The sequence below is a fragment of the Amblyomma maculatum genome, chromosome 10 (assembly GCF_055883805.1).
Source record: "Amblyomma maculatum isolate TAMU_Amacu chromosome 10, ASM5588380v1, whole genome shotgun sequence".
NCBI classification, from domain to species: Eukaryota; Metazoa; Arthropoda; class Arachnida; order Ixodida; family Ixodidae; genus Amblyomma; species Amblyomma maculatum.
Window position 1 is genome coordinate 155,866,393 of NC_139353.1, and position 27,240 is coordinate 155,893,632.

At 45.7% G+C, this 27,240-nt stretch overlaps 1 protein-coding gene across 1 annotated transcript; it reads left to right on the forward strand.

Moving 5' to 3' along the window:
• The first annotated feature begins 1,113 nt into the window (after positions 1-1,113).
• LOC146177754 (thrombin inhibitor hemalin-like) lies at positions 1,114-27,198 on the forward strand. Its single transcript, XM_084580574.1, has 4 exons — positions 1,114-1,230; positions 7,372-7,560; positions 10,465-10,515; positions 26,884-27,198. The coding sequence occupies exons 1-4, from the start codon at positions 1,188-1,190 to the stop codon at positions 27,060-27,062; spliced, it is 462 nt and encodes a 153-aa protein (XP_084436700.1). The 5' UTR covers positions 1,114-1,187; the 3' UTR covers positions 27,063-27,198.
• Positions 27,199-27,240: the final 42 nt, after the last annotated feature.

Below are 27,240 nucleotides of genomic sequence, written 5' to 3' on the forward strand. Positions count from 1 at the left end.
AGTTGCCATAATTGCTAGTGCAACAAAATTATGCAACATTTTTTTAAGATTTTAAAAGCTGAGGTAGGGGAGAATAGATGGACCAAGTGTGAAAAATATCAAAAATAGATTTTTTCTTTATTTCTCCTCAGAAGTTTTTACTCTTCGCTGTTTTCTTAGAATTAGCGCGATCGTGTCTCTCTATTGAAATTTTATAAAAATATAAGCTTTAGCTGTTTGATATATAACTATGCTGAGAACATAGTGTCAAATTTTGCTGCTCGGCCATAATTGATTTTTTAAATAAAGTCCTGCAAATTAGGTAGAGTTTTGTTTCCTGGGCCGATTTTGACAACCATTTATAAAAACATCTGCACTTCCCTGGGAAGCAAAAATTGACTTAATAGAAATAAAAATATTCATATATTTAGTCAGACAATTTTAACTTAACTAAAATTAGCATATGTTAGGTAATTCATAAGAAAGTTGGTCCAAACAGCCAAACAGATAAGCTCAGCACTCAACCTCTCAGTCATCATTATTTCCTGTGCCACGAAACAAATTTTGGCAGCAAAACTAAATGCTGATCTGTTCTTTCCAGTCGTCAGGCAACAATATATAACATTTTGAAAGAAATATAAAAGAGTCGACGGACCATCCTTTGTTGGATTTACGTGGAAACAGCAGACATGATTATTCTTGGAGGACGCTCGCATGAATTTTGCGAGAGAAACATGCAATGGTCCTACAAAAGCTGTTAACACGTTAGAAGATTAAAAGTATTTTCTAAATTTTGCAGTTTTCGAATTCTATCCTCGTATTGAAGAAAATGCAATTCATTTTTTTTTTGAAAAGAATGAAGTTTCACCGATATCTATCAAGCTCAGATAGCTGCACATGCTAATGAAGAAATTCATGAGCTCTCCGAAGGTGCCAGCACCAACATTTCATTTTCTTTATTTTACGTTTCAACACCAATTTGCACACGTGTATACCAAGCCTTCACGAACGTCCATCTGCCTGATAAGAGGTAACTTTACTGCCGTTGTGCATACATCCGATGCGTCAGCTTATATGTATGTTTATCTTTCATACTTATCACACATGATAACGGGTCTGTAGATCAGAGTACCATATTGATCTGGGCGTTTATAAAAGATCCGCACGTTCCAGTTGAGTGTATTCAGCGTAATCAGCTCTTTTTCATCATGAAGGCCTACTTGCTCCTTGGGTTCATCAGCGTCGCTTTCGGTAAGCATCCTAAAGGGTATTTTCGTGTAAATTTTGACAGAACAGTTATGACAATTGGTACGCTCTCATCTTGAGGAAAAAAAACACGCTTAGTTGCACATCTCTTAATGCAGTCGGGTGTCTGTCTCTATCTGCTGCAAAGTTAAATATTCTATTATAGCTCACCAGCTTATCAGTATTGTGGCGCATGCCCTTGAAACACCCACCTGTGCTAGCCTACTGAGCCAAAAAAGACATCCTTCCCAAGAGAGTACGCAGTTTTTAAAATCATTAGTAGCCTACCTTGAAATATCTGGTGTGATATATTTATATGTAAACCGAAGCCGCTCTAGATGCGCACGGCACTGAAATTACGTTGGTAAAATTGCTTGGAAGCCTAGGGCTCATGCTCTTCGTTATCATACGTATCAGCGTAGCTCGTCCGCTTACATGAGCATGGATGGAAGGTAAATCACACTAAACAACAGGAAAATAATGGGAAGCGTACGTGGTATATTAGTGGAGGTGCTGCGCTCATATAGATGGTGTAGGGACGCAGTTATTGGCATATCCTTTTATGAGTATTGTTTAGGCAGTGCTAAGATAGAGGTAACGCACCAACCGGAATGCGGTGACAATTATTTCTGCAATAAACTATCTCAACTGAATTAGCCAACCCTTACCGCCGTTGGGGTGGCGCAGTGGTTAGGACACGCGACTACTGTTCCGAAAATTGGAAGGTTGAATCCCCGGCCTCAGCGGCCGCTTTTCACAGCCCGAGGGTTGTGAGTGCACATTAAAGTATCCCAGGTGGTCGAAACTTCCGAAATCCTACACTACGGCATCTCTCATAGCCTCAGTAGCTTGGGGACGCTAAACTGCATAAACCAGTTCGCACTATGTTCGCTTCTGTTACGAGTTACGACGCCGGCTCCAGTCACCCTCGATCCTGGCACATTTCATCGGCGTCCAACACGGAGCTACAATGCTGTAATGACGGCTAGTTGATTTTCCATCATCTTGTAGGAGCGCTGAACTTTAACTCGAGACAATTCACTAACACATTAACACGTAGTCACTAACACGTACCAGTCGTGTCTTGTGTTAGTGAATTGTCTCGAGTTAAAGTTCAGCGCTCCTACAAGATGACGGAGCTACACACGGATGCGAGCAACGTCGGCCTTTGTTCCGTTCTAGTTCAGCACCAAGACGGGGTCGACAAAGTAATTGTCAATGACAGCCGTGCACGATCCCGTGCTGAGTCCAACTATTCCACCACTGAAAAATAATGTTCTGGGGTAGTATGGGCCGCTGTCAGGTTCTGCCCGTACCTTTATGGCCGACCGTTTCGTGTCATCACTGACGAACACTCATTTGTGTTGGCTGAAAAAGAACCCTTGCGGCCGCTTAGCACGTTGGGCATTACGCCTGCAGGCGTTCGATTTCGACATTATTTATAAGTCTGGCGGAAAGCACACCAATGCTGATAGCATGTCCCGCGCTCCCTTCGACCCTCTTCTATAAGACGCAACCGACGACGATAGCTTCCTCGAAGCAGTCAGTACTCCCGACCTAGTTTCCAGACAGCGTGCCGACGCCGAGCTGCGACTGATCATCGACCATCTCGAACGTGGGCACCCTACATTACCCCGGTACCTTGCTTGGGGGCTGTCATCGTTCTGCCTCCGCAATGGGGTGCTTTATAAGAAGAATTCTAATTTGAGTGCAAAAACATACTTTCTAGTAATACCGGCTGACCTAATGCACGAAATCCTTCTGGGCTGCCACGACGAACCAACGTCCGGTCATCTTGGCTTCACACGCACCCTAAACGGAGTCCAGCAAAATTATTACTGGCCGCATCTTACTCCGAGCGTTAAACGTTAGTTCCAGTCTTGTCTACAGTGCCAGCGCAGAACAAAAGCATGCTCAAGCCATCCGGCACGTTGCAATCTATTGAGCCACCCCTCATACCATTCGATCAAGTGGTCATGGACCTTTTAGGCCCATTTCATTAATCCTCGAACGGACGCAAGTAAATCGTAGTCGCCACAGACTACTTGACACGCTACGCTGAAACGAAGGCCCTTGCCTGAGGTACTGCCGGCGAAGCTGCTCACTTCTTTATGAATGACATTGTGCGTAGACACGGCGCACCGTCGACCATAATTACTGACCTAGGCAAGGCGTTTACAGCTCGGCTACTGCGGGACACCTTAACTCTAAGTCATATCGATCATCGCACAACAACAGCGTATCGCCCTCAAACAAATGGCCCAACGGAACGGCTCAATAAAACGTTGGCGGACATGATCTCAATGTACGTCGACGTTGAACATAAAATATGGGACGAGATCCTGTCGTATGTAACCTTCACCTACAATACGGCACTGCAGGAAACCACGCAGTTTACACCGTGCCGTCTCCTCTATGACAGGGAGGCCCGCACGATGTTGGACGCGATGCAACTGTGCGGGGATGAAGTAGTCGAACCCGATGCCGCCCATTTCGCGGAATAGGCCGAGCAAGCCCGTCAGTTGCCCGCTTGTACATCAAGGAGCAACACGCCACCGACGCTCGATACTATAACCTTCGGCACAGGGAATTCCACTTCGAACCAGGGGACAAGTGTGGGTGTGAACCCCCATGCGCCACAGACTTGTCGAAAAACTGCTACACCGGTATTCTGGACCCTATAAAGTCCTGCGCCGTTTAAACAGAGATTACTACGAAGTTGTTCCAGATGGTAGCGTGACCGTCAGTGTTCGGCTTCAGCGGCCTGAAATTTGGCACGTGTTGCGCTTAAAGCCGTACGTTTCGCGGGACTGAGCGCTGTGTCAACGTCGTGTTTCGTAACCTTGACGCTTCCTTGACTTATTGTACGGTTCACCTCACCCCTAATTTATTTCCGGCCCCTCACCTAGTCATCGGGACGATGCTTTCCTTTCGCAGGGGGGAATAATGCCACATGCCTAGGGCCACGCGGCCGCCGCGCTTGGGGACGACGATGACGAGAGAGGCTTGAGAGGCACGCTCTTATCGGAACTAGAAGCCAATCTTATTCTCGGGTTTTCGCCTACATGTACCTTCATGGCTCTCTGGGCTTGATTCGTGACAATATTGCTACAAATACGACGAAGAGGGCAGTGGCAAGGGCGGAGCGTTTGCGCCAGGGCGGCTGGCAATTAGATCTTATCTCAACGTCACGTGATTACGTAGTCCTGTTTCTATCGGATTCTCGTGTTTCATCACTCGCCACCACATCAAACTTCTGTGGTGTTGCGGACGTAAGTCACTGTTTCACTATTGCGTCCCTGAAGCGAAATATTCTGCTCGTATTTGTCATCGGCTGCGGATACTTCAATTCTGTCGCCCGGCTCGGCTCCAGCTCAACTTGATCCGATTTGTCCAGCCGCTCTCCCGAGCCCCGTACGTAGCCCTGACCAGAATACACGACACAACAAGAAGAGCTCAGACCCCCCCCCCCCCCCCCCCGCCCATTCCGTCCGGCATGTCTACGTCTCTTGGCCTTGAGCACATAGCGAGCACTGACCATGAGCGCCGGTAGCAAGAATTCCTCACATCTTACCGTTCACTGCGTTGGCATGAGTTCCTTTTTCTTGTCTTCCGCCTCTGTTCATCGTTACATCATGCATCAGTATTCAAGGACGATAGCTCGGTGACGCTGGATCATGCTACAAAGACAACGAAGCGGGCAGTTGTGCGAGGGAACAAATTCTTGGGAACAAGTTCTTTTGAATCGATGAGCTTAAGACTCTCAGGCTCATCGATTCAAAAGAATTTGTTCCCAAGATTAGGACTTCGCACGAAACGCAAAACGTATGCGGAAAGTCCTGACTAAACAACGATACCCGCCAGATATTGTTGACGACGCCATAAAAAACGCGTATAAACTCAACCGAGAGGAAATACTGGAGGGATGTCCAAGAAAGAAAAAAAAAATAGACCGTCGAACAAGCCTGGTACTCACCTTCACGAGTACCCCCCCCCCCCCCCCCCCCCCCACGTGAACAAATTCCTAAAGAAGCATTTCAACATTCTAGAACAGAGCGAACATCTCTCCAATATTTTCACGACTCCTCCCCAGGTTGTCTACAGACGACCGAAAAACATCAGCAACATTCTAGTCCACTCAAAAATAGGTAATACCCCGTGGTTGGGGTGCCGGCCTTGCGGAAAGAGTAGATGCCAGGTGTGCAGGCACATGCAGACATCAAGCTGCGCTACAAGCAGAGCGTCAAATTTTAAGCGGTGAATAGAGGGTAACTGATTGCCATGTCTCAAACGTTATATATCTCCTAGAATGCTGTGTATGCCGCATGCAGTATATTGGCAAGACAGCAACCCCTCTGCAAATGCGGTTTATTAATCACCGTGCTCATGTCCGCTCTCTGCCCAACCTTCCTTTTTCAAACATACCAACCAGAAACAGCCCTCATTCGACTCAGTCAAACTAACAATTCTTCAGGGGCGATTCAATAATACACGGGAAAGGGAGCAGCGTGAGGTTTACTTTATTTATAAGTTTAGGAGAATTAATACTGAGATTAATGAAAACATTGGGGCAATGTCTTCTATACGAGCCCTGCAAGTTTAATGCTAAGCTCATATATCAATCATTATCCCTTGACAGTTTTCCTCGGGTTGTTTTCTCCCCCCCCCCCCTTTTTTTCCGCTTCTTTGATACCCTCCATATCCCACTTCTCGTAAAAACCTTCTTCGTGCTTGGCACTCACATCTTTTAGCGAAAACCTCAAAGTATTTCACTATTCTACTGTCAAATTTTTTTTTTCTTTTCTTTCTTTGAGGTTCATCTCTCGTGGCGAGCTGCTTACCGCTATAATCAGGCTCGAACTCTTCGCTGTCAGCTTCTTCTAACCAGCAATGTCAACCCGGTAGTGTTTTTTTTTTATCTTTTCATCCTGTTGGGCCGCGGGTCGGAGCAAGGGAGGGCAGGATAACAGATACAGCAGAAAGGAAAGAAAAAAAAAAATCTTCAAAGCCAAGGCCTTGACCATTGATAGTGGACCACTTCTCGCAAAGACCTCCTTCACGCTTGGCGCTCCCATCTTTTAGTGAGAATAGCAAATTTTTTCACCATCTGCAGCAAATACGTTCCCCCAACTGTTCATTTTCTTTTTTTTTTCCCCGAGGTTGTTCCGCGGCTGCCTGTATTGTATACAGATGACTCCCGCCCGCCTGTGCCTTGGGTGGATGACCCTTTGGGCCTATCCTGCTCTACGCGCGTGTGTGTGTATGTGCGTGTTGTGCGTGCCCAGCTGGTTCCCCTGTATGTGCCCATATTCTGTTTGTATCAACTATGTGCCCATATTCTGTTTGTATCACCACTCGCCAACACTATAAGAAGACGAACAAGAACCATGCACCCGCAGTATTGAGAAAGGCAGGGATCCTGCCGAAACGTCGACACCAAATAAACTTGGAAACAGCATGAAGCAATTTTTCCCTTGTGTATAACCTCTAGCAACCAAGTACGTCTATTTACTTATGCTATATATATATATATATATATATATATATATATATATATATATATATATATATAAACAGGATGTCACACAACTTTCCCGACTATCTCTAATCGGGATTATCTATCTATAATAGATAATTGGGAAAGTCGTGTGACATCCTGTTTGAATTTAACTCTGGCCCATTAGTAACGAGCAAACCATGTCTATTATATATATATATATATATATATATATATATATATATTGTGATCCTTCGGTGGATGTTCTTTAATTTGTACATGCCATGATCTTCCTCTTTCATTTGTACATACCTACATCATCGTCCCGCGGCGCCGGCTCCGGCACGCACCTAGATTTTGTAATCGGATTAAAGCGCTAGACAAGGCATCGCTGGCCTTGCCGTTACGGCCTTGCTGTCTCAACCTAGCCTTCTTTTACTATATATATATATATATATATATATATATATATATATATATATATATATATATATATATATATATATATATATATATATATATATATATGCATTTGTCTATAATTTACAAAAATGATACGTTGTATTTTTGCATTACCGCTAACGAGAACTCATTTAATCTGCCTATTGACCTCTGTGAGTAACTTTAATTTTTATTATCTTCTTTTGCAGCTGCAACAGACTTCGAAAAACAATGCACTCCAAAAGCGGAAGTTGGATTCTGCACAGCCAAGCAGCCGAGGTGGTGGTTCAATATTGATTCTAGCAAGTGTGAGCCCTTCCTATACGGGGGCTGTGGAGGCAACGAGAATAGATACCTTTCTAAGGAGGAGTGCGAGACGACTTGTTACCCACCGACAAGTGAGTTTCTGACACCTAATGACAGAAGTGTTTAATTCGGAGCGCTTATTTCGAGCCCGAAAGACGAAACTATGCTACAGAATACCTTTCAGCAGTTCGAGTTTTATGTGTAGCAAGTGGAAGGAATAAATTTATAATTGAAATGTGCTTGCTAGCGGTATTATGATAGTCCCTATAAGATATCAATCTAGCTAAAATGGCTACAGGCAGCTATTAAATATAAACATTTTATGACAATGTATTAAACAACATGGCAGCCTTGTTCATATTTATTTACTTATGAGATACTGGCGACCAGAATATAGGTCATACATGAATGCGGTATACGAAATATACCTGAGGTACATATTTCACTTTAATTCATCCGATTTTTGCTGGAATAAAAACACAGCACGAGAGCATTTCAAACAAGCAAATCAACACAAGTGCACAAATCTCAATTAACTGTTCTAGTTTTTGTAGAACGAAAGGAAGAAGATGGTTAACAGGCTATGAAAAAGCACTGAACAAGGGTAGAGGGGGAGAAGCCTCAGTTCGCAGGCCGAGCCAACGTTTCGACAAGTTGATTTGCCTTCGTTTGGGCAGAGCGATCATGGGATTAAATACGATTTTGTTCCAAAAACAGCTGGGGAGTGGGAGGTTGGGTGAAAAGAAAGTAGGTCAAAGAGCGGGGTAGAGGACAGTGGGTGAGAAGAAAGTAGGCCAAGGGGTGAAAAAAAAATCCTGATATATATTTCCGCGCGTCTGCCAGTCCGGCGTGCAGCCGAGCGCACTGTGCACCGTCCTCGCTAAAGATGCGGTCGCAGATTTTTTTTTTCTTTTAGTGTGCCCGCTCTGAGTACTTCTGACGTCTATATTCATAGCATTTACACGGTTTTTTTTTTATTTTAAGTATCGTTATTACTTTTTAAATAAGTATTTTTATTACTTATGTCCAGCAGTGATTACTTGGGCTGATACGTTTACTGTGCGTTTACTGTGCGTGTACCTATTGTTGATTCGCACAAAATTTTCAATTATTACAGATTTAAAACTGTTTCACGCGCTTTCACACTGGTTCCAGTACAATGACGAAAAGCCATTTCAATATAACCAAGAACAGTCTCATCATTTACCCTGCTGAAATCATTTTTTTTTTCTTCTTGTCAGAGCGCGAGGTTTTCTAGTTACTTCAATACCAATAAGAAGCGCGAGCCTGCCGTCAGACATACAGTCCTCAGCTGTCCCATGCACCTGAAATACCGATCGGCTATAAATAAACAGATAAAGATTGGAGGGTGACGTCTCTCATACTTGAGTAGGAATAGGAACAGCCTGAGGTAAATCATGGACCAGCATATTGTAGAAAACTTTGCCTTCACGACGTGAAGGAATGACTTTCTTTACCAGTCAATGTCTTGCAAATTCAACTCGTCGAGCAATCTTTTGCTCTTGTTGGAGTATTGAAAATGGTAAGCCTACGTATTAAGGAAGAAAATTATATCTGAGTTAAGCGAACAACGCTCTGTCAAAATTACATGTACAGTGTCGTAATTTTTTATGCGAAAGGAAACACTTCAGTGGCCTCCTTTAAATCCAGTCACGTCATTGATTGTTAAATTCTGGTTGAGGCTAAACAGCGCAAATATTAGAGTGCTTCATTTTGTCCAAACATGAAATTGAGCAGTACATTTTTCTCAGCAAAGAGAAAAGATTATTTCTTCCCATCGTGATATATATATGGAATTCATTTCAGGTCTTAATGTGGTTAGGATAAGGCATGATAGTTTATATGCTTGATAAGGTAACAATTCCGTCTAAGTAATGTATAACATGCATTCCTAACAGGAGCACTGTTGAAATCACCGGCTGGGTAAACATCCTTTATACCAGGGTGCTCTATAAAATTGATGCGTCTCTCATAGCCTGAGTTGCTTTGGGACGTTAAACCCCACAAACCAACCAACCTATAAAATTGATCAGGACGACGGTGCTACGTGCGCCCTCAGACAATTTCAGAGAGGAATCCGCATTAGTTCATCACTACCAAAATATGATTTTTCTATCAGTTTTTCTGCAGCCATTATAGACGAGCGTTTACGAACGCCTTCCACGCAATAGTACAAGGAGCTATCTCCCTCTTATAAGGTTCTGCCTTTTTACGCCTCGACGTTGCAGTGCTTCATGAAATGAAAAGAAATAAGCGCTTCAGTAAGGGATACAGATAGAGGTAGCGGTGAACCATGAGTTATATAGCTATTTCTTCTTCAGGCCTGAGTAAGACAACCTTAATCATGGTTTTCTCATACGTGGATGCCACACATTGCACCAGAGCCACGTTGCTACAGGATACATACGATTTTCTAAACGTCAAACCGAAATTTCGAAAGTACACTAGGAACTGCATAACTGCGCAAGCAGTATTAGGGCAACAAAAAGTACTAATTAAATTGACACGATTATACTGTGCAAAATCAATTGCATTTAACAATTATGCAGTCGAAAATCAATCAGATGTCCGCATTTAAACTAAGCTGTGACAGGCTGCGGAACTAATATCTTTGATGCTGAAACATGCAACTATGTACTGCATATCATTCAATAGTTCATTAAAGGCAAACGCTATTTAATCGAGTAACAAATACTTTTAGCTCTGTTTCCATAACTTACGACGTCGCAAAAAACTACTAGATAGCATTTTGGATCTTCATTAAGAGGAATAGAAGCGGGGATTGGGAGACCTATTGTTGATTTATTTTCTGAGTCTGAAATACTGTTTCAACAAACGTATCGAATTAAGCTCATGCGTTCTTGCTCAATTGTTCATGCCGTTAGCGGGCTATTCTTTTAACATGGTAGACCCGAAATGCACTTCTCTTTCCACCGCTTTGCGAGCCATTCTGATCAACAAAATATCTTTTTCAGTGTATCGAGTTCGCCTCGACATATACAATGAAGGAAAGGTCGGAGTATCAGGTAAGCGGCCGCATTTGCTTACAATCCTAGTGGAAAAATTCGGCTAATCACAATAACCAATTTTCTCATACCAAACTTATACAATTGACATAGAACCTCATTGTTTCCCATGCGTTGAATGATATTTGTATAAGATGATCAAAATTGGCACTAGTTACGTATAAAAAACTACGTATGAGTTTATTGACATCTCATAGCTTTCTGATAGCGTTTTCGACAGGGAATATACAAGGTATTTCAATAATTGTTACAGCATTTGCAATCAGTTGTTTGGACTAATGTTTGAAATGACAAGTAATTTTGAAGCTTCTCACTCGCTCTTACGTCTTGGATTCTGTCGACTGCAGGGCTAAATGTAACTAAAGTTTAAACAATACGGTGAGCCCTAGTCCGTTCAAACGAATTCAGAGTTCTCCACAGTCATCTATTCTAATGTGCAGTATTTTTTCCTTCACCCATGGTAATTTATTTTTATTTATTTATTTATTGAACCCTCAGGGCCGGAGGCATTAAAGAGGGGAGTGGTTACAAACTATAACATAGAAAAAATACAGAAACAAGAACAGTGAGTGTTACAAAATTATTCTGCTCTTCATACAATGTTAGCTAAAGGGTTGCGGAAGTGTTGGTTATCAGTGATGTCGGTGATTTCAGCGGGAAGGCTGTTCCATTCGCGTGAAGTACGAGGCACGAAAGACTGAGATGCAGACACAGTGTTAAATGTTTCAATTCCAACCTTGTAGCGATGATCGGTGCGGTGTGATATGTAGTGGGGAGGAGAAATGAGCGCGTTTCGTAGAGCGGAATGATGATACAGTTTATGAAAAAGACTGAGACGAATAATTTTTCGGCGGCATGCTAATGGTTGTAAGGAGAGGAACGATTTCATGCTGGTTACGCTTGCACCACGGTTAAAGTTAGACAAAATAAAACGAGCGGCATTATTTTGGACCAATTCAAGCGAAGTAATTAATTTATCGTGATGGGGATCCCATATAGCAGCTGCATATTCCAGTTTAGAACGAATTAGTGTTTTGTAAAGCAATAATTTAGGAGATGACGGAGTTTTCATGAAGTTTCGGCGTACGTAGCCCAACATGCGGTTAGCGTTGTTAATAACGTACTCGATATGGTGTGACCAGGTGAGGTCTGCAGAAATGTGGACACCCAAGTATTTGTATGTAGTAACAGACTCTAGGGGTACGTTATTTAGGTAGTATCTGAAGGGGGTGTTAGTGTGTCGGGATACTCTCATAACTTTACATTTGCCAATGTTTAGGTCCATGCGCCAAGCGTTGCACCAAGAAGAAATGTTAGAAAGATCGCTCTGAAGAAGGTTAGCATCGTCAGGAGATTTTATTTCACAAAAAACAACGCAATCGTCAGCGAACAGATGGATGTTAGATTGCACTTTGGAAGGAAGATCATTAATGTAGATGAGAAACAAAAGCGGTCCGATAACTGAGCCTTGAGGCACTCCCGAATAAACATCACTGAAAGGTGAATTATAATTGTTAGCGCAAACAAACTGAGATCGGTTAAGAAGGAAGTATTCAATCCATTTAAGAATATTAGGATCAATGTTCAACTGATTTAGTTTAAAAAGTAATAAGCGGTGACATACCTTGTCGAATGCTTGAGAGAAATCAAAGAAAATGCAATCAGCCTCTGATGCTTTGTCTAAGATAACATAAAGTTTGTTAGTGAAGCAGGCAAGTTGCGTATCACATGAATGTGATTTTCGGAAACCGTGTTGTGCGGGTGTGAAGAAGGAATTGGACTCGAGAAAATTAACAAGGTGTGTGAATATTATGTGTTCCAGTAATTTGCAGCATGTGCTGGCAAGAGAGATGGGACGATAATTCGCAGGTGAGGTTCGACTGCCTGACTTGTGCAATGGAACAACCTTCCCGATTTTCCATTGTATGGGCAATGTTGAGGTATCGAGTGATTGCTGAAAAATTCTGGTTAGTATTTCAGAACAGCAGGGAAAGTTGTTTTTCAAAAACTTGGCATTAATACAGTCATAACCGGGAGATAAGTGAAATTTCAAATCGTTAATAAGTTTGGCAATACCTGATGTGTCGATGCGTATAGGAGGCATAACTACATAACTGTATTGGTGAGTGGTAGGTAGATTCAAGTTTGAAGAATAAGAAAAATTTTCCGCAAAGGTTTCGTTAAGGATAGAAGCACATAAGTTGCTGGGAACGGAGTCTCCTGACTCATCTAACAAAGTGATAGAATCATCGGATGGTGGGTTAATAATGCGCCAGAATTTTTTAATGTTTGTTGATAGCATGGAAGGTAGAGTGGAAGAAAGAAAATTTTGTTTTGCATCTTTTAGGGCTGTTACGTAGGCATTGGCCGCATCCTTTTATGCCTCCCAATGCACGTTGCTGTTAGATAGTTTAGCAATGCGATAGCAGCGCTTTTTTCTGTTAGATAAGCGTTTGATATGGACTGTGTACCAGGGGGCCTGCGAATTGGAAGTTATGGTTCGGGTAGGAATGTATTTGTCTGTTAGTTCATGAAATCTTGTTGCGAACATATCCCAGTTGGCTTGAACAGATCGATCACTGAAGTTAGTGAAGAAGACTTCCATAAATGCCAATAGTTCATTATTAACCGCATCGAAGTTAGCACTGTTATAGTAATGTATGATCTTTTTCTTTTTGGTACCCTTGGGACTATTTGCTTTAATGACGAAGGTTAGCAAAGAGTGATCACTTAAACTGGGCAAGTAAGTAATGGCGGAAGCAACGTCGGGGCAATTGGTTAAAATTAAATCCAAGGTGTTAGCGGTAATAACAGATGTTCTTGTAGCTTGAGTAACTAATTGCGTAAGAGAAAAAATTGAGCATAAATCTAGAAATTCACTGGCATCGGAAGAGAAGGGAAACAGAAAGGGTGGCTGGGAATTCCATGTTTGGAAAGTTGAAATCTCCAAGCAAAAGCAATGGAGCTGAAGGAAATCTGGAGCTTACTATGTTAATTTCATCATGTAGGTCATTATTGAATGAGCGCTCAGCAGAAGGTGGACGATAACATACTCCGATTATAAATTTCTTATAGTCAAGAGTGACTGAAACCCAAACAGTTTCCAAAACGCTATTAGTATGAACGCAAGATGATGGAATATTTTTCGATATTGCTAGGAGTACGCCCCCACCACGCCTGTTCGTTCGGTCACAACGATATATTGCAAACTGGTGAGCGTTAGGAAAGATTTCATTATCAGTGATCTGTGATGACAACCAAGTTTCAGTTAGTGCAATGATTTGTGCAGAACATGTGTCGATTGCCGAGGAAAGAGTTATACGCTTACTTGAGATACTTCTGATGTTAGTGTACAGAACTGATACGCCAAATGATGATGTATGACCACTGCCCCTCACGCCCCCCTAGGATACAGTGTGCGGGGGTGAATCATAAGCCGATGTAACTCGATCGCCTCGTGGCGTGACTTCTTCGACCATGTCAGTAGCTCGGTTGTACATGAATGATTTTTTGTTTAAAACTAATTTGTTGTAACGTAGACGAAACTTAGGTGACCCCGGTTGACTGTTGCCAAACTCGATAAGTTTTCTACGTGCCAACCGAGTGGAGGGCGAGAAATCTTCGCTTATTGTGACCTGGTGCTCCTGGAAGTCACTGCGATGCGACAGGATTAGTTCTCCGATTTTATAATTACTAAATTTTGCTATTATGGGTCTGTTTTTGTCAGGGAAAAGGGCACCTATACGGTGAGCACGCTGGATTGGGTTGTTGGGAAGTGGGTCAACGACTTTGCTTAGGAGGGTTGTGAGCGTGGTTTCTGATTGTTCCCAGGTTTCCGCAGAATCAGGTAAGCCATGGAAAAGTAAATTATCCCGTCGTGACCTGTCCTCAAGCTCGTCCAGCCGCGACTGTAACATGTGATTCTGAGAAGTTAAGGTTTCAATCGACTCCTGCATGCTTGCAAATTCGTGGCTATAATTGTCAAGGATCTTCGACTTTTTCTCTAACTCTTTTAGGCATTGCTGAACGTCAGTTATCTTTGTTTCGATAGTTTTTTGTCCAGCTTTAATAGATTTAACGTCAGACACCAGTTCGGCCTGCGTTTTCGAGCTCTGTAATGACCGCGTGTGTACGTCCTTCAGAAATCGAAAGAGAACAGACATTTGTTCAGCGGGGTTGTCGGGGAGGGATTCGGATTGGGTAGTAGGGCCAGGATTAGTTTCAATGTCGCCAGAGCGTAACAATAAAAGGGCACTAGAAAAGCATTCACACACTGTATCATATAGCACTTCGGGGCACGGGAACAGCAATAAACATATGTCATCGCTTTTTCTGGCGTACAAAGAAAATGTACACACCTGCACCGGAGGAAAGCAGAACTTAGACGACATGATTCCTGCAGTGATCTCGTGCCCACTAAAGCCGAAGACCATGAAGTCGTCGCTTTTATGCTTGGCGGGTGATGATGCTGTAGTCGATTGGGCTGGCAGGCCGAATGCAGGAGAATCCAGGAAAAACGCAAAGGTAGATTCCTCGTTGTGGTAATAGCTGCCTAACGACGACAATGGTCGTAACACCGTGAAAGCGCATGCCCGGGGTGTCGACGAGATAAGCAGCTGGTTCAGCAAAAACACGAGAGCAACCTGCACCGGAGGAAAGCCGAACTTAGACGACATGATTCCTGCAGTGATCTCGTGCCCACTAAAGCCGAAGACCATGAAGTCGTCGCTTTTATGCTTGGCGGGTGATGATGCTGTAGTCGATTGGGCTGGCTGGCCGAATGCAGGAGGATCCAGGAAAAACGCAAAGGTAGATTCCTCGTTGTGGTAATAGCTGGCTGATGACGACATTGGTCGTAACACCGTGAAAGCGCATGCCCGGGGTGTCGACGAGATAAGCAGCTGGTTCAGCAAAAACACGAGAGCAACCTGCACCGGAGGAAAGCCGAACTTAGACGACATGATTCCTGCAGTGATCTCGTGCCCACTAAAGCCGAAGACCATGAAGTCGTCGCTTTTATGCTTGGCGGGTGATGATGCTGTAGTCGATTGGGCTGGCAGGCCGAATGCAGGAGGATCCAGGAAAAACGCAAAGGTAGATTCCTCGTTGTGGTAATAGCTGGCTGATGACGACATTGGTCGTAACACCGTGAAAGCGCATGCCCGGGGTGTCGACGAGATAAGCAGCTGGTTCAGCAAAAACACGAGAGCAACCTGCACCGGAGGAAAGCCGAACTTAGACGACATGATTCCTGCAGTGATCTCGTGCCCACTAAAGCCGAAGACCATGAAGTCGTCGCTTTTATGCTTGGCGGGTGATGATGCTGTAGTCGATTGGGCTGGCTGGCCGAATGCAGGAGGATCCAGGAAAAACGCAAAGGTAGATTCCTCGTTGTGGTAATAGCTGGCTGATGACGACATTGGTCGCAACACCGTGAAAGCGCATGCCCGGGGTGTCGACGAGATAAGCAGCTGGTTCAGAAAAAACACGAGAGCAACCTGCACCGGAGGAAAGCAGAACTTAGACGACATGATTCCATCAGTGATCCCGTGCCCACTCTGGTATAATGAAATAATTAGCTTTTCATGGTATCTTTAAACTTTGGCTTGAGGGACAAAGTGTCGATAAAAGATCGTAGATCGCCTCGAAAAAAGGCTAGCCACGCTCTCATGGTACGATGTACGCAGCTTTATTTGTCACATGACCCAGCTGTTATTTTATATCATTCAACAGGTGCGTACAGCAACCTTCATCGGACAACGCACTTCAGGAAAAAGCAGATTTTGTAGTCTGCGGTGCGTCTCGGAACTTTAAATGGGCATCACCATAACTAGCGACATATATTGCGCAATGTTTCTCCTGCGGCTGGTGAAAAAAAAAAAATCTGTATAAATGCTAGCTTCATGGCAACAACGCAGCTAAACATTTTTCCACAGGATTCAAAACTATTATCCTCACACTTTTTTCTCATACTAATATTTAAAAATTGCTAACAGTTCTTGCTATATAATTACCTTTGGTGAACGAAACTAAAAAATAAAATATTGCAGAATAGGCAAGGCCACTGTGAACATTTAGCTGGGACACGCGATATATATATACGTTTGACAAATGCAGACGTGGTGCAGGAAAAGAGAAAGTATTGGCTTTTCGGCCACGGGTCCGGCCTTCATCTGAAGCAACTATATGTTCTTCAACACGACCATATGGCTCAAAGAGAAAATTCGAGACGGCCCCTTTATAAAATTGCCTGTGTACTTTTCCTAGGAAGTATTCTGTCGATGAAGTTAGGACGGACAATATGACCATCATAAATTTCACGCCAAACATTTGCTGACCATCTTAATTGCTGTTTCTGCTGACGTAGCCAATGTTATTTTTTTTTCAACGAATGATAGACATTGTGCAAAATAAAATTGAAATCTCTGAAAAATTGTGTCTCGTCTATCCAAACACTCCATCCACAATTTCGAGTCTTCACCACATTTAAGTTTTCACCACTTGTCTAAATAAAGCCGTTAACGAAAGTTATTCGGTGTGAGTTCCAAGTGAAGACACATATGATGTGGATGGCAGCTGTGTCGCGATAGTGACTTTCAAACAGAAGCCGGGCTGGCCCCATAAGCTTTTGTGGTTTCCCTGACGCTGCCTTCTGGCATGACAGAAACATGCGCGGGGCCATCAACGTATAAATCATCGGTTGCACCCCCTCCCCCAAACGTTTTTTTTCCTGAACGTGAACTGTTTCAGTAGCCATAAATCAATTAGGCATCAATATAAAGTCGGCACATGGCTACTGTGATTTTGGGTAACACACAATCTGGATGCCAGTTTCGATTTCCTTTACACTGAAATATGCGATCACAATGCCTGCTTTGTCGTCAGTGGAGTATTAAAGTTGCGCTTGCGCAGCCATTCCCACAATTCACAAGATGCGAGGTGACGTTTTATTCATAGGTGGCACTTCCTCACCTTCATGCGATTTGAAACACCGGCACTTCAATGGCATTGTCAATCGCACACAAAAACAACAAATACCTGTACCGTGACTGCAATGATGAGGCTGGGACAGGTAGGTCACCGCCGTTTGCGGCGGGGGCTAGCCTGCCACCGAATTTTTATTTTTTGTAGGCCATCATTACACCCGCCACCTTTTCGGTGGTGCACGGCGGCTGTGGTTGCGGTGGGCGTCTTTCTATCCCTCTTCCTTTTCTTTCTTCTCTATTTTCTCTTCTGTCTGCTCGAGGCAGCGGAGGTAGCTCAGCTACAGAGCCAGTAACAGGTCCATGCAATTTCTTTTCCTTCTTCCTACAGCCACAACAACAACACAAACACTTGCGCTTTTGAGAAATTGAAAAACATAATAAAACAAACTCTAGAGGAACTGCATGATATTGACGCATGTAGAAGACGACGCAAAAGATGACATCTGGGGCTACAAGCGCGAGCCTGGAAAAAGAAAGAAGCTTGAACGCAAGACTCGTTCTGGTCAACCATTCAAACGATCTATCGCTAGGCCCTCCTTGGCGTTCTACCGAGACGTGACACTGGTGGAGCGCGCTTGGGTATGCATAAGACTCCTTCCGGCAGTCCACAGCGGATCCCAAACATCGACACGCCTGTCCATTGTGCTAGCCGCCGCCTTCGAGGCCTAGCGCCGGAATACAGCCATCTTCCGAACGACTCCTCAAACGTCCAAGTTCCTCAGACCTTCCAAGCCATGGCACATAACAACCCTACGCCGGTGACTCTACAGAACACCAAAGTGCCAGAGTGCTTTCGCGGGGAAGCGTTTGAAGATGTGGAGGACTGGCTCGACCAGTTTGAGTGAGTTGCCAAGATCAACCAGTGGAGCGCAGACCAGAAGCCTTGTAATGTTAATTTGCCCTTCAGGATAATGCTAGAACATGTTTTGAAAACCACGAGGCCAGCTTATCCACATGGGATGACTTCCGCTGCCAGCTGGTCGACACTTTCGCGAGAACTGACCGACGAGACAATGCGCTGCGCTTGCTTGAAGAGCGCATCCAGAAGCCGAATGAGAGCTTGGCTACGTTTGCGGAAGACATGGCTCGCCTTTTTCGCCGTGCCGACCCTGATATGAGTGAGCCAAAGAAGCTACGGCATCTCATGCATGGTGTCAAAGAACAGGTGTTTGCCGGCTTAGTACGCAACCCACCTAAAACTGTGAGAGAGTTCGTTAAGGACGCTACGGCTATAGAGCGAGCCCTACAAGACCGGTGCCGTCAGTACAACCGAGTCGTTAACTGTGCTTCGACGACTGCGGCGTCGCTGAATGCAACCGTAAGGACCACTCTTCAAGACCTCATTAGAGAAATTGTTCTTGAGGAGCTCCAGCGAATTACGGCTACGATGGCTCATCAGAGGCCCTCATGGAAGCCGTCAGGAATGAAATTCGGTGTGCCTTATCACCGTCTGCCCCGTCTGCACCATGTAATCAGTCTCACCCCGTCGACAACGCGGCATCTATTTCGGAGCCATACCACGCTCCACAACCGGTCAGCTTCACGGCCGACGTTCCTGACCCTTACCACGAGCCGCAACACGAAAGCTATGCCGCAGTCCTTCGTCGCCCGCCTCCAGACTACGCCCCACTGAGCTCATCGAGCCGTCAGGAGACGCGATTCTTCTATGCACCTCAGTGGGCGCCTTCCAGGCGCTTTCAACCACGCCGAACGGACAGGTGGCGCAGCTATGATAGCCGACCACTCTGTTTCTACTGCGGACAACCTGGCCACGTGTATCGGTACTGCCGCTACCGCGAGGAGGGGCAAGCCTTTCCGCCTGCTTCTGCTCGCCAACACTTCAATGCCGACTCTGCCCAAATCGAGGACGACCCTCCGGTCAGAAGGGAAAACAAATCCCCGGGCTTCCGCCGCCGCTCCTCCCCATCTCCAAAGCGTTATCCTTCGCCGATGCGTCGTAGCATTGCTGACGTTAGCGGCCAGCGGTCCCCGAGCCCTCACCGGGAAACTAACAGCCGCAACCTCGCGAGGGGAGGTTGCAACCAGTCGAAAAATGACAAACCCCTCACCACCGCCCGCAACCACCGACAGCCTGTGCTTCTAACGCCGCTGTTAACATTAACATTGACATTGCCGCACTACCGCCGAAAATGCCGCCTACATTACCGCCGAAAATGCCGCACCAGATAAGCAGCCCCAACGACGAAGCTGACAGCGCCGACCTTGCCGCACTTCCGCCGCAAATGCCGAAAAAGACGAGCAACCTGGATGAATTTGTTAGTGCTGACCTCGTCCTTTCTATTGACGGGCTGGAGGTACATGCTCTAGTGGATACCGGAGCGGATTTTTCAATTATTAGCCAGAAACTGGCTGATACGCTGCGTAAAGTAAGAGCCGAATGGACTGGGACAGTAATTAGAAGTGCTGGGGGTCAGCTACTGGCACCGACAGGGAAGTGCACAGCCCGGATAGGAATAGAAAACGCGGTGTTTGTTGGCAGTTTCGTTATTCTCCCTGACTGTTGCAAAGACCTCATCTTGGGCATGGACTTTCTGCGCCTTCATGGGGCTGTAATTAGCATTCGAGATAGCGTCGTTGCCTTCACTAAGAATCACGGAGACCTTGGTTATGCGGACGTACCACTGATGCCCTTACGCGTCGCCAAGGAGACGGTGACATTACCTCCGCGATCATGCTCTCTTGTTCAAGTGAAGTGCGACGTGGCGCATACCGGCGATGGAATCGCCGAAAGGGCAGTCACCCTGGTACTAAGCCAAGGTGTTTCTACAGCTCGGGGGCTAGTCAACTTGACCGATGGACAGACCGAAGTGCTGCTGACAAACTTCAGCGACGAGCGTCAGCAAATTCCGAAAGGCACAACTGTGGCCTTTTTCGACAGCCTCCTATATGCGCAGCACTGCTTCTCACTGCAACAGGAAGGGCCAATGTGCAAGACGCCCGTGACCATCGTCGATGTGAGTCCAAATTTGTTTTCTTCAGAATGGGACCGCCTTTTGGATCTCATAAATCAATTTCGAGACTGCTTTACTTTCGAATCACGGGTCGGCCAAACGCCCTTGACAAAACATCGAATCATTACCGATGACTCGATTCGCCCGATTAGACGAAATCCTTACCGTGTGGCTCCGAAAGAACGTGAAGCCATTCAGCTCCATGTGGCCGAAATGCTTAGAGACGACGTTATCCAGCTGTCACAGAGCCCCTGGGCTTTCCCCGTGGTACTTGTTAAAAAGAAGGACGGCAGCTTACGATTTTGCATAGACTACCGCAAGCTCAACCAAGTGACTAAAAAAGACGTGTACCCTCTTCCTCGCATCGACGATTCCCTTGACCGCCTACGAAATGCACGTTACTTCTCATCAATGGACTTGAAAAGTAGATATTGGCAGATAGAAGTAGATGAGAGGGATCGGGAGAAGACAGCATTCGTCACTCCCAACGGATTGTATGAGTTCTAGGTGCTTCCGTTCGGTTTATGCTCGACACCAGCAACATTTCAGAGGCTGATGGACACTGTGCTCTCGGGACAAAAGTGGCAAACATGCCTGGTGTATCTTGACGGCGTGATTGTGTTTTCGGCCACATTTGAAGAGCATCTACGCTGTTTGCTAGCTGTGTTTCAAGCCATACGATCTGCGGGCCTCACCCTGAAACCCGAGAAGTGCCACTTTGGTTACGAAGAGCTACAGTTCTTAGGCCACGTCGTTAGCCAAGAAGATGTGCTGCCTGATCCTGAAAAGCTCTCCGCAGTCGCCAAGTTCCCAACACTACGGACAAAAAGACATTGCGGCGCTTCCTGGGTCTTTGCGCCTATTACCGTCGGTTTATTGCTGGCTTCTCACGAATTGCCTGGCCCTTAACGTCATTGACGGGTGACAATGCTGTCTTTAGCTGGGGTGAAGAACAGCAACAAGCTTTTAATGAGCTGCAGAGGCGTTTACAGACACCACCTGTCCTGGCACACTTTGATGACGACGCCCCTACACTGCTTCATACGGATGCCAGCAACGTGGGCTTAGGTGCTGTGCTGGTGCAGCGCCAGGATGGTGGGGAAAAAGTAATTGCTTACGCCAGCAGGACCCTATCTAAAGCAGAAGCGAACTACTCGACAACCGAAAAAGAATGCCTTGCAGTGTTATGGGCGGTTATGAAGTTCCGCCTTAATTTGTACGCTCGCCCCTTTGAAGTCGTTAGCGACCATCACTCTCTCTGTTGGCTGACGAACCTAAAGGATCCTTCGGGGAGACTCGCGCGTTGGAGCCTTCGATTACAAGAATTTGACATGGCCATTATTAACAAATCTGGAAGGAAGCACACGGATGCTGATTGCCTTTCCCGAGCGCCGGTCGAGCCTTCCACTATGACCGATAAAAGCACTGCGTTTTTAGGTGTCATAGAGGACGCAACGCTTTCCCAAAAGCAGGGAGAGGACCAGCAATTGCTCCCTCTTATTGATTTCTTGGAAAAGCGAACTACGGTTGTGCCTAAGAATTTCGCCCGAGTAATGCCTTCGTACTTTATTCGCAACAACGTACTTTACAAGAAGAACTTCCGCCCAGGGGGAAACAGTCATTTACTCGTCGTCCCATCAGCTCTCCGCAATGAAGTTTTGCAAGCGTGTCACGACGAGCCAACCGCCGGTCACCTATGCTACACCCGCACGTTGGCTAGAGAACAGCACGGATACCACTGGCCAAAACTGCCGGCGACAGTGAAACACTATGTACGTACGTGCATAGACTGCCAGCGCCGTAAATCACCCCCTGTAAAACCAGCTGGCCTACTCCACCCTCTTCAAGTGCCAACAACACCTTTTAAACAAATCGGCATCGACCTCATGGCACCATTTCAGACGTCCACAGCCGGGAATAAATGGATAATTGTCGCCACCGATTATCTAACCCGCTACGCGGAGACCAAGGCTCTGAAAAGGGGTACCGCCGCTGAAGCAGCTCGGTACTTCGTTGAGACATTGTCCTGAGGCATGGCGCTCCGGAACTCATAACAGACTGAGGAACTGCATTTACGGCCGAACTTTTGGAGACCGTCCTCCGCCTCAGTGGCACCAGCCATCGTAAAACCAAAGCCTATCACCCCAAACCAATGGATTGACGGAACGCCTCAATAAGACCATCGCAGACATGCTTTGCATGTACGTCGACGTGAACCACAAGAATTGGGACGAAATTCTTCCCTACGTCACGTTCGCCAACAATACGGCACGCCAAGACACCACTCGTATGACACCATTCAGCCTCCTTCACGGGCGACCAGTAACAACTATGCTGGATGCAATGTTGCTCCCGAATGCCGACACCGATGATCTCTATCAGGACGCCGAGGAATTCGCTCAGCGTGCAGAGGAAGCTCGACAATTAGCGCGTGTGCGGATCAAAAATCAGCAACAGCATGATGCACGTCGCTACAATCATAGACACTGACATGTCATGTACGAACCTGGCGACAAAGTGTGGGTCTGGACGCCTATTCGCCGTCGTGGACTCTCCGAAAAACTATTGCGGCGATACTTTGGGCCCTATGTTGTTCAGTGACGTTTAACCGACGTCACTTATGAGGTGGTGCCAGGCAAGGTGTCGACATCAAAGCGACGCCACATTTCGGCCACATTTGAAGAGCATCTACGCTGTTTGCTAGCTGTGTTTCAAGCCATACGATCTGCGGGCCTCACCCTGAAACCCGAGAAGTGCCACTTTGGTTACGAAGAGCTACAGTTCTTAGGCCACGTCGTTAGCCAAGAAGATGTGCTGCCTGATCCTGAAAAGCTCTCCGCAGTCGCCAAGTTCCCAACACTACGGACAAAAAGACATTGCGGCGCTTCCTGGGTCTTTGCGCCTATTACCGTCGGTTTATTGCTGGCTTCTCACGAATTGCCTGGCCCTTAACGTCATTGACGGGTGACAATGCTGTCTTTAGCTGGGGTGAAGAACAGCAACAAGCTTTTAATGAGCTGCAGAGGCGTTTACAGACACCACCTGTCCTGGCACACTTTGATGACGACGCCCCTACACTGCTTCATACGGATGCCAGCAACGTGGGCTTAGGTGCTGTGCTGGTGCAGCGCCAGGATGGTGGGGAAAAAGTAATTGCTTACGCCAGCAGGACCCTATCTAAAGCAGAAGCGAGCTACTCGACAACCGAAAAAGAATGCCTTGCAGTGTTATGGGCGGTTATGAAGTTCCGCCTTAATTTGTACGCTCGCCCCTTTGAAGTCGTTAGCGACCATCACTCTCTCTGTTGGCTGACGAACCTAAAGGATCCTTCGGGGAGACTCGCGCGTTGGAGCCTTCGATTACAAGAATTTGACATGGCCATTATTAACAAATCTGGAAGGAAGCACACGGATGCTGATTGCCTTTCCCGAGCGCCGGTCGAGCCTTCCACTATGACCGATAAAAGCACTGCGTTTTTAGGTGTCATAGAGGACGCAACGCTTTCCCAAAAGCAGGGAGAGGACCAGCAATTGCTCCCTCTTATTGATTTCTTGGAAAAGCGAACTACGGTTGTGCCTAAGAATTTCGCCCGAGTAATGCCTTCGTACTTTATTCGCAACAACGTACTTTACAAGAAGAACTTCCGCCCAGGGGGAAACAGTCATTTACTCGTCGTCCCATCAGCTCTCCGCAATGAAGTTTTGCAAGCGTGTCACGACGAGCCAACCGCCGGTCACCTATGCTACACCCGCATGTTGGCTAGAGAACAGCACGGATACCACTGGCCAAAACTGCCGGCGACAGTGAAACACTATGTACGTACGTGCATAGACTGCCAGCGCCGTAAATCACCCCCTGTAAAACCAGCTGGCCTACTCCACCCTCTTCAAGTGCCAACAACACCTTTTAAACAAATCGGCATCGACCTCCTGGCACCATTTCCGACGTCCACAGCCGGGAATAAATGGATAATTGTCGCCACCGATTATCTAACCCGCTACGCGGAGACCAAGGCTCTGAAAAGGGGTACCGCCGCTGAAGCAGCTCGGTACTTCGTTGAGACATTGTCCTGAGGCATGGCGCTCCGGAACTCATAACAGACTGAGGAACTGCATTTACGGCCGAACTTTTGGAGACCGTCCTCCGCCTCAGTGGCACCAGCCATCGTAAAACCAAAGCCTATCACCCCAAACCAATGGATTGACGGAACGCCTCAATAAGACCATCGCAGACATGCTTTGCATGTACGTCGACGTGAACCACAAGAATTGGGACGAAATTCTTCCCTACGTCACGTTCGCCAACAATACGGCACGCCAAGACACCACTCGTATGACACCATTCAGCCTCCTTCACGGGTGACCAGTAACAACTATGCTGGATGCAATGTTGCTCCCGAATGCCGACACCGATGATCTCTATCAGGACGCCGAGGAATTCGCTCAGCGTGCAGAGGAAGCTCGACAATTAGCGCGTGTGCGGATCAAAAATCAGCAACAGCATGATGCACGTCGCTACAATCATAGACACTGACATGTCATGTACGAACCTGGCGACAAAGTGTGGGTCTGGACGCCTATTCGCCGTCGTGGACTCTCCGAAAAACTATTGCGGCGATACTTTGGGCCCTATGTTGTTCAGTGACGTTTAACCGACGTCACTTATGAGGTGGTGCCAGGCAAGGTGTCGACATCAAAGCGACGCCAGCAACAAGCAGACGTCGTCCACGTTGTGCGTATGAAGCCGTACAACTCGTACTGACCGCATCGAGACGATGCTTCTTGAGGAGGGGGGCAAATGACGCATATAGAAGACGACGCAAAAGATGACATCTGGGGCTACAAGTGCGAGCCTGGAAAAAGAAAGAAGCTTGAACGCAAGACACGTTCTGGTCGACCATTCAAACGATCTATCGCTAGGCCCTCCTTGGCGTTCTACCGAGACGTGACAATATCGTAGAGTCACTACCGAGCAAGCATCCCCTCACACACCGCCAAAGCGTTTCTTTCTCGGACACGGTTCTTTACACGCAGCCATTAGAGGAAACCAGAAGCTTATGCCGATTGAGTAAATTAATGCCTGATGAAGCCTCAAATCGCACCCACCGGACTGTCATAACAGAAGGGCCACGTACAAAGAAAACAAAGCTGCAGCTGCTTTCATCAAGACTCTCCAAATCGAGGTTCCCGTAGCTGATCAGAATCATCCTTTTTCTCACGCGGAGTGAGGAAGCAGATGATAACGCCAACCGTGGTCTAAGCTAAGCCCCGACGCTCCCTTGTCAGGAAAATCAACGCGCGTGTTTCGAATTGAGCGCTGCATTCATTACGACACGTTACCAACCCAAGTTGCGCCAGCTTCATACGACCGGCGCTCCTCGCGCGCCGAGTTTGGGTTGCGTGCGGGAAAAAATGTGAGATTTATTCTCTCTCCTCGACTGTATAAAATCAGTGTTTCTTTGTTTCAAAGCTAATATGGCAAAGTCTTATCCACTGCCAATTTACAACCAGATAAACTGAAGCTACATTTCAAACCAGTAAAGATAGCAAAAAAAAATATATATATATATATATATATATATATATATATATATATATTTAATGTCGACATTCATTTCACAGGCCACTTTCCGTTCTGAGTGGCGTTTTGCGGTAAAGATATTCGCGTGATCATTCAACAGCAAAGGAGAAGCTTCAAGGCTCCTACAAAAGTTTAGTTTAAAGAGGAGGCATCGCGGCGAGTTATAAGAAAAGAAATGTTAGAGATAATATTTGTAGGCTAAACAGCAAGCCTGCCTTTAAAAACTAACATGCATAAAAGGATATATAGATGTTGTAAAGAAGTGCAGATAGCAGTGAGGTGCGAAACATTTGGAGGCCAGAAACTAGTGGATAGCACGCCAGGGTACGAAGGCTGCTGCTATCAACGAAATAAAGAGCCCCTGTGGTAGTTAAAAGTTGCTAAAAGTGAATAAATGGGATATTTGATAAAAATAATCATTCAGTCATGGAATGCTGACGTCAAGATTAACTTGACGGGGTTAGTGATACATCTTTTATAAAATGATAATGCAAGGCAGATGATCAGTACATGGGCACCTAAATTCAGTAAAAAATTGCCAGCAGGTGTTGCGATGACTTATAATAGTTGAAGAAAAATTGAAACTACACCTTTTACGGCTTTTTAATATTATTTTCATGAGACTAGGCGAGCTTAATTTTTATACACAGGTATGAAATACGAAAATCTTTCAACTTAGCATTATACGGAGGGAAATCAGGCGCCATTACTTTAGCCATATTGTTTGAAGCGATTTATCTGTTTGTAGAATTGTGTACCGAGTTAATAGTACATCTTCTGGTTTAAGCTCTGCTTTTGGATCAAAATGACAAAAACATTTTTTTTTTCAGTGCTCTGCAGAAGTCTACCAGAGAGTGGTCCTTGCAAGGCAAGATTCCCCCGCTTCTATTACAACAGAAGCAGCGACTCTTGCCACGAGTTCATCTATGGCGGCTGCAATCGCAACCTTAACAACTTCCCAACCGAGCGTGATTGCATGAGCGTGTGCGGCGCTCGACCACCTGGATGAAATCTGCAATAGGTTGCAGAATATACAACGTTGGTTAAGGATATAGTCCTAAAATGTACGGAGAAATAACAAAACTGTAAGAGACGTTTTAAAATAAATTCCTGAATTGCTAAGTATTGCCGCGAAACCTACAAAACTGTATTTGTTGTTTTTTGGCAGCCACCAGCATGCGGCCTTA